This window comes from Mobula hypostoma, chromosome 5, assembly GCF_963921235.1.
Source record: "Mobula hypostoma chromosome 5, sMobHyp1.1, whole genome shotgun sequence".
NCBI lineage: Eukaryota > Metazoa > Chordata > Chondrichthyes > Myliobatiformes > Myliobatidae > Mobula > Mobula hypostoma.
Genome location: NC_086101.1, coordinates 143,662,097 through 143,674,540, shown reverse-complemented (window position 1 = coordinate 143,674,540; position 12,444 = coordinate 143,662,097). Strand labels below are relative to the sequence as shown.

Here is a 12,444-nt window from a genome sequence, read left to right as displayed (position 1 = left end):
AATCACACTCCACAGCTCAGCAGGAATTTATTACTTAAATTTATGTTAATTTTATCAGTGAGGTTCTTCTGTTAAGAACTTACCTGGGCTTTAGTGTTCGGAGTATTTCTAGATAATTGCAGGTAAAGGTTAGGTCAAGATTATTCTGCCAACCTACATCATAAGGGTTTCATAATTATCAATTTCCCATAATTATCCTGACCTGCTCTCTAACATAATATCTGTTTAGCATCACTGATATGGCCAGTATCAGTATTTTATTGTCATACATGAATTCACCTCTGCAGTGTCAAAATATTGCAAAGACAATTTACTCATATTATGATAGCTTTGTATAGGTGACCATCTTTTATGATTTACATTTTCTGATAATTTAAACAAATCCAATGAAACAAAAACAAACCCACAGTAAACCACTCCTAATTCAACATGAATGACTTTTAATAATAACATTTCACGTGGAAATGAATGGCAAAGCATAAATATATATTGAAAATGTTGTATGATATCTGAAGGGTTACAAATTTTACAAGATGTCACAAAACTTTGTTTTCTTCAACATATGCCAAGCACCTTGCAATACAATGTATATCAACACAGGGAATTCTGTGGCATCATTTTCAGAAGTGGCAGAACTAAGGTTGACAATAAACCTTCTGATATTCTCTGTGCATGTGGTAATATTAGTAGCAATTGGTTTGCAATAAAAATGGTGCTGTAAAAGTGGTCATTGTTTATATTAATGTTAAAGGTAGCAGATCAAAGAGAATCTTTCAGGCAAGATCAGCTCCCAACAAAGCCAAAAATAATTACTCTTATAATTCCGCAAATGCCATTTTAAATCACTTAGAAAAATCAGCATGAAAAATGTGATTCAGTTTTGCAATGAGGTGCTAATTTTGTAAAGGGATACTAATTTGTGCAATTGTATCATTGATTAAGACACTGTTTCTGATGGGTTTCTTGGCAAAGCAAATGCCTTGGATGGCTCAGGTGAGTAAATTTAAAAACAACACTCACAGAAGCACTGACACCAGGCAATTCACAGCTAAGTGTGTGATGGATCAGAAATGGCCAGCCGGTAATTGGAACTGGTATTTGTGCCACTGAACAAAGCAGGGTGAGGAAAATCAATTAAGAGAACATAGGGTGTGGTTTTGTGAATACAGTGATTTGCTGCTCCCTCTCCAAACTGAAATAGCACCTTCTCAGGAGGAAGAAAACTAAAGAAAAACATGCTCTTGTAAAATATTTAATCAAACACAATCCTAAATTAAACATAAAATTTACGAGGTCAACATTGTACATGTATATGGCAAAGCAAATTTCTCACAATAATCCTGACCTGCTGTCTAACATAATATTCATTTAATACCACTGATATAGCCAGTATCAGTACTTTAGTTTCATGCAAGAATTTACCTCTGCAGTTTCAAAACATTGCAAAGACCATTTACTCCATTTTATGACATTCCATAGTCAAAGATAAACCACAATTTTCACAATTTTTAAAAGCACACGATTACTCGAGAAATATCAAGATTAATCTATTGGCTAATCATTTGGATACAATAAAGTTACTGCAACAGTTTACTGCAGGCTTTACTAAAAATATTAACCTATTATCTGTACTTGTCCCCAAATGATATCTTTGGTTCCTGAACAGTTTTGGACAAGCCTAATAATAAGTCAAATTATAGGCACTTGATAAAATGTTTCATGTTGAATTGCTACCTTGTCAACTGCTTCCCACAGGATTGGTCATATTACGTATTTTCCACCCAATTGGGTACATCTGAAGTTCCCTGATCCTTGATAAATGAGAATTTAAAAATTGTCACTTTTTTCCCCCAAGTTGTACTAATGATCTTGCAACCCTCAGTAGTAATAAATAAGATAACAAGTTCAACACATTTGATACAAAATATTGATACAAATGAAGTGCATAAATTGTACAAAACATTGAAAAAAAACATGAAAATACATTTTTAAATATTTTAAAACCAGAACTGCATTTTTCAGAAAGAGCCTGAACAGTTAATTTAAAACTTATTTCTTTGCATTAACCTTAAAACATGTATTTTTTTTAATGTAGTGACCAATATAAGTTGAGCAACGCATGGTTTTCAACTACTTTATGCAAAAGAATTTTCAGCACGCAAAATCAGAGTTAATCAATTATGAGTACGAATCAGATGTTACAATACTGCTAAAAGCTTTCACAAACCAAAACATTTCATATGCTTATTTAAAGAAAATTCCAGAAGAAAATGAAGGTAGTTACTGCTATGTTTTGACCAAAGTGGTCGTCTCATTAATTTTCTGATACAGATTAAGCCAACCTCGGCTGGAAAAGTCCCATTATTATTCACATCAAAATGCCCACAGTTTGTAATATTTCCAAGACCGTCATTGCATTTTCAAGGGGTTGTATCTGTTACTCTAAATTGACCTTGAAATTAAACCTACAGCAGCCATTAATAAAGAAAGGAGTTTGTTACTTGGAAGGTATTACTGTTGCTAGGAAAATAAATTCAAGTTTCAAACAGAACGTGAAGATGGGAGTATTACTGATAGGTTGTTAAGTACTTCGCCACAGGAGGATTTGTCTTTGCAGTTTCCAACTATTAAACGTGATTGGCATGATTGTAGGAGACGCGCAGCGGTTGCCTCTGCCTGAATGGAATGAACCACAGGATCTTCCAGCGAGTGCCAAACACTTCTGAGAATGTTTGCTGCCAAGGCTTTCTGGGCTTCAATCTACAGATAACAACGTTAGTAAGAGGCAGCACTCCCACTGAGCTCTGCAGTCAGTTTAGAACAATAGTTTGACCAGTATAGTGCTACCAGCTTATCATGACTTGTTTACCTATTTAAAATTAAATCCCAACATTTTACCAAGTATGTTAAATTCAATGCACGTTCATTTTTAAATTAAGCATTTTTAATTATACTTTAAAACGCAGTACTTACAGTTGCATGTTTAAAAATGGTGGCTTTTAAGAGCATAAACATAAGAACAAAGTTAGGCCACTTGCCCAATTAAGTCTGCCCCACAATTTGTTCATAGTCGATTTATTTTCCCATTTTCCTGCTTGCTCGCCATGACCTTTGATATCTGTACTAATCAAGAACCTACCAACCTCTATTTTAAATATACCCACAGACTTGGCATCCACAGTTCTCTGTAGCAGTGGTATCAGGTTTGTAAACAGGGCAGGAAAGCAAGTTAAAATAGCATTTAATTCACTTAGAAACAGACCTACATTGAACATCACTGAAAACTGAGCCCTTTAACCTTACTTTTCACAAATTATTGCAGTGTGCATTCTATACTGTTGATGTACTGTGATTCTGCTTAATTAGAAGCTGATCTACACATAGAAAGCTAAAAGCACCCAGTAGTGTTAAAATTCTTTAATTTTATTGATTAGGCCATTCATTTATATGCTTCAAAATCATCACACACATAATTCTAAATAGTTAACAGTGGGTGTAATGGTGCTGAAAATGTAATGATCAAATCATTAGAATTAAATTATTCATCTTCAATATTCTAATACTTTTATATTATACTCCTTCAAATTATAAAGCACATTATTCTGTACTCACATCTCATCTGGACAACTTGACATTCTTTCTATAGTTGTCACATCCTATTGGAAAACATAAAACGGACAGTATCAATGAGTGATCCAGCACTTCAGATTATATTCCTGAAGCAGAACTTTAAAATTATCACTCATTTACTCCTCCACAGTAAACAGAGAGAATCAGATTCGGGTTTAGTATCACCAGCCTGTGTCATGAAATTGGTTATACTTTGCAGCAGCAGTGCAATGCGATACATGATAAACTACAGAAAAAAGTAAATTACAGTAAATATATACTAAGTCGTTAAATAGTGCAAAAAAATTAAAAAGTTATGAGTTAGTGTTCATGGGTTGAATGTCCATTCAGAAATCGGATGGCAGAGGGGAAGAAGCTTTTCATGAATTGTTGAGTGTGTGCCTCAGCCTTCTGTACCTCCTACCTGATGGTAGCGATGGGAACAAGGCATGTCCCAGGTGGTGGGGGGCCTTATTGTTGGATGCTGCTTTTCTGAAGCACCCCTCCTTGAAGATGTCCTGGATTACTATGGAGGCTAGTGGCAATTTTATAACTGCTGCAGCTTACTTGAAGGATTATTTTTAGGAAAAGTAATTCCCACATCCTTGCACTCAGTCTAAATGATTCTCAACATTCTGATTTTAAAATATTCACTCTGACTAGCCGCATTAAAATGAAATCCATCTTACATTTCTGATACTGGCTTTTTATTTGACTCAATGTTTATGCTACCAAGTCCTCACAGTGTACTTCAGGCAGTCGTTGCCCTTCAGTAACAGTTATTTATCAGTCCCATCTGCGGCCTGCATCAGGTTCTGCACACAGATGCCTTCCAGACTTGGCTACTGATCACCGCGGATAAAACGCTTACAAAAAGAAAAGAGAAACAAATGGCCCAGAGCAACAGAAGAAAAGTAAGAATACATGAAACACGGAAGTTGAGTTAGCCTACAACATCTGGTCCTTACAGGAAAGCTGAAGTATCATGGTCACTGTGTGCTATAGAACTAAACTAAAGTAGGCCCTTTAACTCACTGAGGCTACGTCCACACTAGACCGGATAAATCCGTAACCGAAGCTTTTTCTCTTCGTTTTGACCCTCCATCCACACTGAAATGGTGTTTTCCTCCCTCGAAAATGGAGATTTTCAGAAATGCTCTCCAGAGTGAATAAATCTGAAAACGCCCAATATCCGGCATAGCGTGTACGGGGTAACCGGCTATTTTTAAAACTGCTGTCATGACGTGCCGTAACAAATGGGGGTGGCAGTGTGGCATTTCATTGTTTTCTTGAACGCAACCTCCAACACCACAACAATATCTGACAATAGATGTGTAACAGCCTAATGTAACATTGTATGGAAATACAAGCTAACACTGATGCAGACATGTTTTTATACATTTAACAAGGTTTATTAATGTATTGCTTGTGCAAACATTCAATAGATGCAATTGTCACTTTTGCCCAGTAACTCATTTTATTGCACATGTTAAAATACAGCAAAATAATACACAAAGACCTAGCAAAAGTAAAGGCAAACAAATGAGGTAACACCAAATTTGCTGTAGCTGTCGTCTCTTCCATCAGTGAAGAGACTATGGCTGTAGGAAATGTTTCTGGACAAACGTGCACCAACTCTTTCGTTTGGCAATTTCCTTTTAAGTTTTTCTAGTCTGTAACTGGACAAACGCGTACCAAGTATACCGTTTCCTCTTCGCTTGTTTTCTGTGTGTCCTGCGCATGCCCAGGAGGACATTCACCCAAATATCCGTTTTAGTGTGGACAGAGATATTGTTAAAAATGCCTAGTGTGGACGCCTGTCGTTTTTACGCGAAACCGGCGTTTTCAAAATTATCCGGTCTAGTGTGGACGTAGCCGGAGTCTGCATCACCTATCAACACTATTCCTATTTTATTCTCGCATCTACTCCACTAGATTTTAACACTCATCTACACTCTGGGGGGCAGTTTACAGTGGCCAATTAAACTTCCAATCTGCACACCTTTGTGATGTGGATGAAACTTGCACTATCACAGGGAGAACGTGTAAACACCACACAGACAGCACTGGAGGTCAGCACTGAACCCAAGTCATAAGAGCTACAAGGCAGCAACCCTACCAGTTGTACCACTGTCCAGCTGGAGAAACCCCTACGATGTGCTCCATCGATGGCAAATGACTTCCGAAAGCAGCAAATTACAACATACTAGTAAAAACTGTAGAAGACTGTAGTTTCTACAGACTTTCAAAGTTCCGCTGAATTTAGCAATAACGTGAGTTCCTTCTACAATAAAACTGATGATTATTGCTTTTACATTATTGTATTATGCATCCACTCAACCAAACTCTAATGAGGACAGAGGGGTGTAAAGGGAAGGTCTTCCCTATCCTTTGAATACGGACTTTCACAAGGTTAAAAAAAAATGTGGAGCAGTGGTATGTGAGGGGGAAAACAGGAAAACAAAACTAATGAGTGACATGCCCAATTAACAATTATTATTTTAAAATTATCTGAAAAAGGATCTTCTTCCTGAAACAACAAACAACACACATCAAAGTTGCTGGTGAACGCAGGCCAGGCAGCATCTCTAGGAAGAGGTGCAGTCGACGTTTCAGGCCGAGACCCTTCGTCAGGACTGCTACTCACTCCATCAATGCTGCCTAACATAGAAACATAGAAAATCTACAGCACAATACAGGCCCTTCAGCCCACAATGCTGTGCTGAACATGTACTCACTTTAGAAATTACCTAGGGTTACCCATAGCCCTCTATTTTTCTAAACTCCATGTACCTATCCTGGAGCTTCTTAAAAGATCCTATCGTATCCACCTCCACCACCGTCGCCGGTAGCCCATTCCACACACTCACCACTCTCTGCGTAAAAAAACTTACCCCGACATCTCCTCTGTACTTACTTCCAAGTACCTTAAAACTGTGTCCTCTACATGTTGTGCATGTAGAGCATTTGCCATTTTTCATTCAGGTTTTCAGGATCTGCATAATTTTAATTTTCATTAATAGTTGAAGCAGTTTTCTGCATTGAAAAGCAAAGCCCTGCCCCCCCATTCCATCCCATCCCTTTGCCAAATGTTAATCAGGGATATGAAGAAATTAAGCATTACCAAAAAAAAGAGAAATATTTGAGACTCTAATTTTAATAAATGAATAAAACAGCCAATGTGGGGCTTATTTAACATAAGCAGCTCTCATCATTTGGCATGGGTTGGCAGGAACATTGGGTCCGATCAGGCAGAGGCAAGGTCCTAGGGGCGGATGTCTTTTGTTGTATTCCTTCTACACTAGGATTCATAAGTCTTGTTGTATACGAGTTTCACTTTGCAGTAGTGAGAGTGAGGTCTGTGCAAGAGTTGGAATCATTGAAACAAGGAAGCATCAATGCACGTTTCACTTGTGCCAATAAAAAGGGAGATTTAAGAGGAGCAGTCATTGTTGGAGTTGACAGAGTGAGAGTGGGATAGAGTAAAGAAGTATTCTAAATGAAGGATGAACTAACTGTGGTTGACAAGGGAAGTCGTAGTTCTCTTTCAAGAATCACTAAATTCTGAAATGGTTCTAGAGGACTGGAAAATTGCAAAATCACTACACTCATTAAGAAGGGAGGAAGAGGGCAAGTTGTTAGAGTCAATCATTAAGGATGAGATTTTGGGGTACTTGGTAACATGGCCGAAGTCAGCATGAGTTCCTTAAGGTGAAATCTTGCCTGGATAACCTTTTGGTATTCTTTGAGAATATAATGGGCAGGATGGACAAAACAGAGTCAGTGGATGGTGTTTATTTGGGTTTTCAGAAGGCCTTTTAAAAGATGCCGCATATGGACTGAAAGTTGGTTGACTGACAGAAGGCAAACGGTGGGAATAAAGGAGACCTTTTCTGGTTGGGTGCTGGTGACTGATGCTTTTCCACGAGAGATAGTGTAGGGACAGCTTTGTTTCATATTCTATGTCAATGATCTGGATTGCAGAATTGATGGCTTTGCAGCCAGGTTTGCAAGTGAGTTGGAGGGGTAGTAGTATTGAGAAAGCAGAGAGTTAGAAGAAAGACTTGGACAGATTAAGAGAATGGACAAAGAAGTGGCAGATGGAATACAGTGGAGAGGAGTTTTAGACTATTTTCTAAACAGAAGAAAATTGGAGTTGCAAAGTGACTTGGAAGCTCTAATGCAGGATTCCCTAAAAGTTAGCCTTCAAGTTGAGTTACTAGTAAGGAAGGAAAATGCAATATTAGCATTCATTTCAAAAGGCCTAGAAATATAAAAGATATAACACTTAGGCTTTATATCGCATTGGTCAGACTGCACTTCATTATCGAAGTATATAAACATTATACAACTTTGAGATTAGTCTCCTTACAGGCAGCCACTTGGAGTATTGTGAACAATTTTAGGTCCCTTATCTAAGAATGGATGTGTTGGCATTGGAGAAGATCTAGGAGGTTCACAAGAATGAACCCAAGAATGGAAGTGTTAACATATGATGAATGTCAGATGGTTCTGGGTTTGTACTTGCTGGTGTTTAGAAGATGGGGGGCGGGGGGGAGAATCTTATTGAAACCTACTGAATATTGAAAGGCCTACATGGAGTGGCCATGAAGGTGGTGTTTCCTATAGTAGGAGAGTCTATGACCAGAGGGCACAACCTCAGAATAGAAGGATGTCCCTTTAGATCAGGGATGAGAAGGAATTTCTTTAGCTTCATGCCAGTGAACCCATGGAATACATTTCCACAGAGAGCTGTGGATGCCAATTCACTGGGTGTATTTAAAGGGGAGGATGATGGTTCCCAATTAGTAAGGGCATCACAGGTTACAGGGAGAAGGCAAGAGAACGGGGTGGAGAGGGAAAATAAATCAACCGTCACTGAATGACAGAGCAGACTCAATAGGCCGAATGGCCTAATTCTACCCCTATGTCTGATGATCTTATGGAAATGTATTCAGCAACACAACTTGTAGGCGTCCGCAAAGCCGTGAGACAGAATAAACTTCAGTCTAAATTTTGGAGTCACTAAAGCTGCAGTGTGAGATTCAGATACAAGGTGAGTGCTGCTCATTCTACTGAGGAGCCTATGACATTATTCACCTACTCTCCAGTATGTTATGATCTGTGGGTTTCAACCCAAAGAAAAGAACGGCTGCAGTTACTTAGCACTTTTGTGCAAGGATGTGTATTCCATCAAACTTACAAGAGTCAGTGAAAATAGCAAAAAGAATGCGGCCAATATTTACAAGATATCTACCAGAAAACATAATTATAGCTACATACTATGTCGAGTGTGAACTGCTGGCAGCTCAGTCTCTCTCTCTCTGCTCCAAGAGTGAACCGCCCCTTTTTTTTAAAGGCACCAGGACATACCAATTTTAATTACCCATAAAGTTAACTTAAGACTTCACATCAATTAGAATATGATGCACTCCAATGCAATTACAATCACATTACAAATTAAACAGAAGTATGTCCCCTAAATACAATATATAAACATGCAGACATTTACATATGCCTATTACTAAAGAAATGGAATAATCCACTGTGTATAGCAGGAAAGGCATCATAAAGCCAATCCATTATAAGAATGTTATGGGGTGTGGATGTGTGTGGGGGGGGGGGAGAGGAGAAGATAGTGAAGTGTGTACATTCAGTGCAACAACAGCAGAATGACAGGACAATGTGTGTGTGCGTGTTTGTGTGCATGTGTGCGCATATACCGAGCGCTCTGTGTCACAAAGTATCACGGTAGCATCCATTTGCAACCACTTCCATGTTGGAAAAGTCATGCTCCAAGCTTTGTGTAATATCTTATGAAGTCTGTGCTGAACCCTCCAGTAAACTCTTTGAAATTGAATATACGTAGGTTCTGCTGACTTGCATTTGTAGCTTGTTCCATCAGTACCTTCATCAAGTGCATGGAAACGTGGACAAAGACACCACTGACTAATTGTCATCCAAGTTATCTTTTCTCCTTTCCCTTTGTACTGACTGCAGGAAAACCTAACGCAACACACAGAAAATGCTGGAGGGACTCAGCAGGTCAGGCAGCATCCATGGAAATGAATAAACAGTCGACATTTCGGCAGAGACACTGAATGATGTCTCACCAACTTCAGTTCACAATCCCAATTCCATCATTTTACAAGCAGTGCCAAACTCTGCGCTCTGTGCTATGGAAATCTTGTGCTGCATGACCAATACTAGTGATTGGCTCTTTGAAATAGGAAAGAGACAAAGATCGGGCACAAGAGTTTTTCAATCAACTGCAACTTGCAAACAAGAGAGAGTGTAGATCATGGGACATGATTGGTATGAGAACTGCTAAGCATGCAGCTATTGGAGTCTTTTATTTTAGTTTTGTTACTGGCTGTAAATGAGAGTTCTCAGCTTAAAGGTGACCTGGCTACATATCCATTCTAAATACTTTTGTCTTTTTAAATCGGTCTATCTATTTGTAGTTTGTGTGTGGAACTCTCTGTAATGGATTGAAGTTCTTAGAATTTAGAAAGACACCATTCATTACAATGTGCCCATCAGTTCAATGTGTCCAGGTTACTTTTTTGATGGATATATCCAATTAAGTCCTCCTCTTATTTTCTTCCTTCAGATGTCCATCAAATATTTACTCGGGTCCTTCTTGAATATTGTTTAAATCTGTTTCACCTAGTCTTTTGAGCAGTGCAATCAACATCATTGTGACACCCTTCATAAAAGAGTCTTGTCATCATCTCCTGATTCTTTAGCCATTCCTTCAAATCTCCAGCAAATCCAGTTCCTCTGAAGTGGAAAAAGCTATTCTCATAATCAAAAATGTTCACGGTTTAGCATCACAGTGTGCTGGAGGAGTTCATCAGGCTAGGCAGCATCTATGGAAAAGAGTAAACAGTCCATGTTTTGGGCCAAGACCTTTCATCAGGATCCTCATATTAAATCTCCTTAGTCTTCTTACCATAAAAACAATCCAACTTCTCCAGACTTCCCAGGTTGCAGAAGTCTCTCATTGTTCACACTAACCTAATAATTTTCCATTACGTCCTCTAAAATTCATGATACCCTTCCTAAAATGCAGACCTAGGACTGATAAATTCTTAACCAATGATTTATAGTGGTTTAGGACATTTATAAACCAAAGGAATGTTTATAACAAAAAGCAGAAAATGCTGAAAGAATTGAGGACAACAGGTAGCATCTGCGGGAAGAGAAACAGTCAACATTTTAGGTCTTTGACCCTCATCCCAATTCCAACCCTTTGGTATTTGGATGAAGCGTCACAAACCTGTGACTGTTGACTGCTTCTCTTTCCACAGATGCTGCCTAACTTGCTGAGTTCTTCAAGTTGTGCGTGCTGCAGTGGATTAAGAACACTATTTTTGTACAATTATAGTACAATACTGTTATGAATGCCTTTTTTAAACTTCTCATGTTCATTTGTTTTATTATGGACGCAAGAGCCTCTACAATGCCATCTCCTACAGTGCATTCATGAACTCTCTGCCATCCCACCTAGTTGTCACCTACCATTAAGCTCAGTAACTGCCAAAAAATTCCAGCTGAATATCTGAACTTCGTCATCTCCAACAGCTACACTTAATTTCACTCGCATCTTCAAGTTGAGATCCCACGATGGTAATTGTCTGATTCCAAATACTTTTTTTTATATATAGACACTGCAGATAATGGCTAGAAATTCTTTCATATTTCACAACATTTATGGATGTAACAGAAAGGATCTTAAACAAAGACCTCTAAGGATTGTACTCATATGTACTTATGTTTATTAAAATGCTACTTATTTTATTTACACCCAAAGCAAAATTCTCCTCTGACTGGCTCCTCCAGATTTAATGGTCTACATTTCGCTTTTTGATAACACCATCCATGTTGTTAAAATGTACTGAAGTGCTGAGAATTCAATGGCTCCACCTGGTGGGATGACTATATCATTTCCAAAGGGAAAGGCTTGCTTTCACTTCTGACCACCTTCTTCACAATATTGATGCATTTTTCACAGTTTGTTGCACATAAACAGCTCAAAATATATACAGCACAATAGGCAATACATGAAAGCCGAGGGCAAGTGTTGGACATGTGTCACTCGATGAGGAGGAGTGTCAGATGCTAAAGAGAGAACAGATGCGGCAAATCTGATGCAGTTAGCACTTCCTCTCAGCTACATAAATACCTAGTTTGAAGAAAAACAGAGGAAGGTGTTTGGAAGGATGATATATGAAATGGCTGGAAGGCAAGCAATGGTTCATTTAAGTTATCTTAGGAACGATCATCTTGAGGTCACATTTTCCAGCAGCAAACAGAAATAGGTTTAATGTAATATTTTTAAGTCTATAAATGTTTCATTGACTTAAGCAGATAGGAGAATCCAAGTTCGAGGCTTCTTTATCCCTGGATGTAAAGCCCTCTACTACTGAAGAGTAACCAGCTTGCTGCTCTTTCCACATCTACTGACCTACCTCAGCTCCTACTCCGGGAACTTAAATGCAACACCTCTTATTCTCATCAGCAACTATTTCATAATCTAAGAACTAATGCAACTCCCTCAATTTTCAGCATTCTTTCTTAACCTTTTGCTCAAATGTATCAACATGACTCTCACATTCAGCAAATAAAGATAGGAAGGCAACAAGAAATACATGGAATACGGGAAAATTTGTGTCATCCCATAGCAGTTTTCAAATTCAGCCTAGGGTTGCTTTATAGCCAAGAACTTTGAAGTATACTGTTACAGAACTACATTCTTTGGAAGTGCACATAGCTTAGAGCCCCCACAGATGTGACATCTCTAATTTTGCTGATGATACTACATTGATCGGC

General features: G+C 38.4%; 1 protein-coding gene across 5 annotated transcripts in view; it reads right to left on the bottom strand.

The window, feature by feature from the left end:
- Positions 1–445: 445 nt before the first annotated feature.
- Positions 446–12,444, bottom strand: part of zdhhc21 (zinc finger DHHC-type palmitoyltransferase 21) — a 76,958-nt gene continuing 64,959 nt past the window's right edge. For all 5 annotated transcript variants that reach the window (XM_063049129.1, XM_063049128.1, XM_063049127.1 and 2 more), the window contains 2 exons: positions 3,613–3,656; positions 446–2,760 (listed from right to left, as the gene is read on the bottom strand). In XM_063049129.1, coding sequence (XP_062905199.1) covers positions 2,628–2,760; positions 3,613–3,656 — 177 coding nt within the window. In that variant the 3' untranslated portion in view covers positions 446–2,627. The remainder of the gene's footprint in view (positions 2,761–3,612; positions 3,657–12,444) is intronic.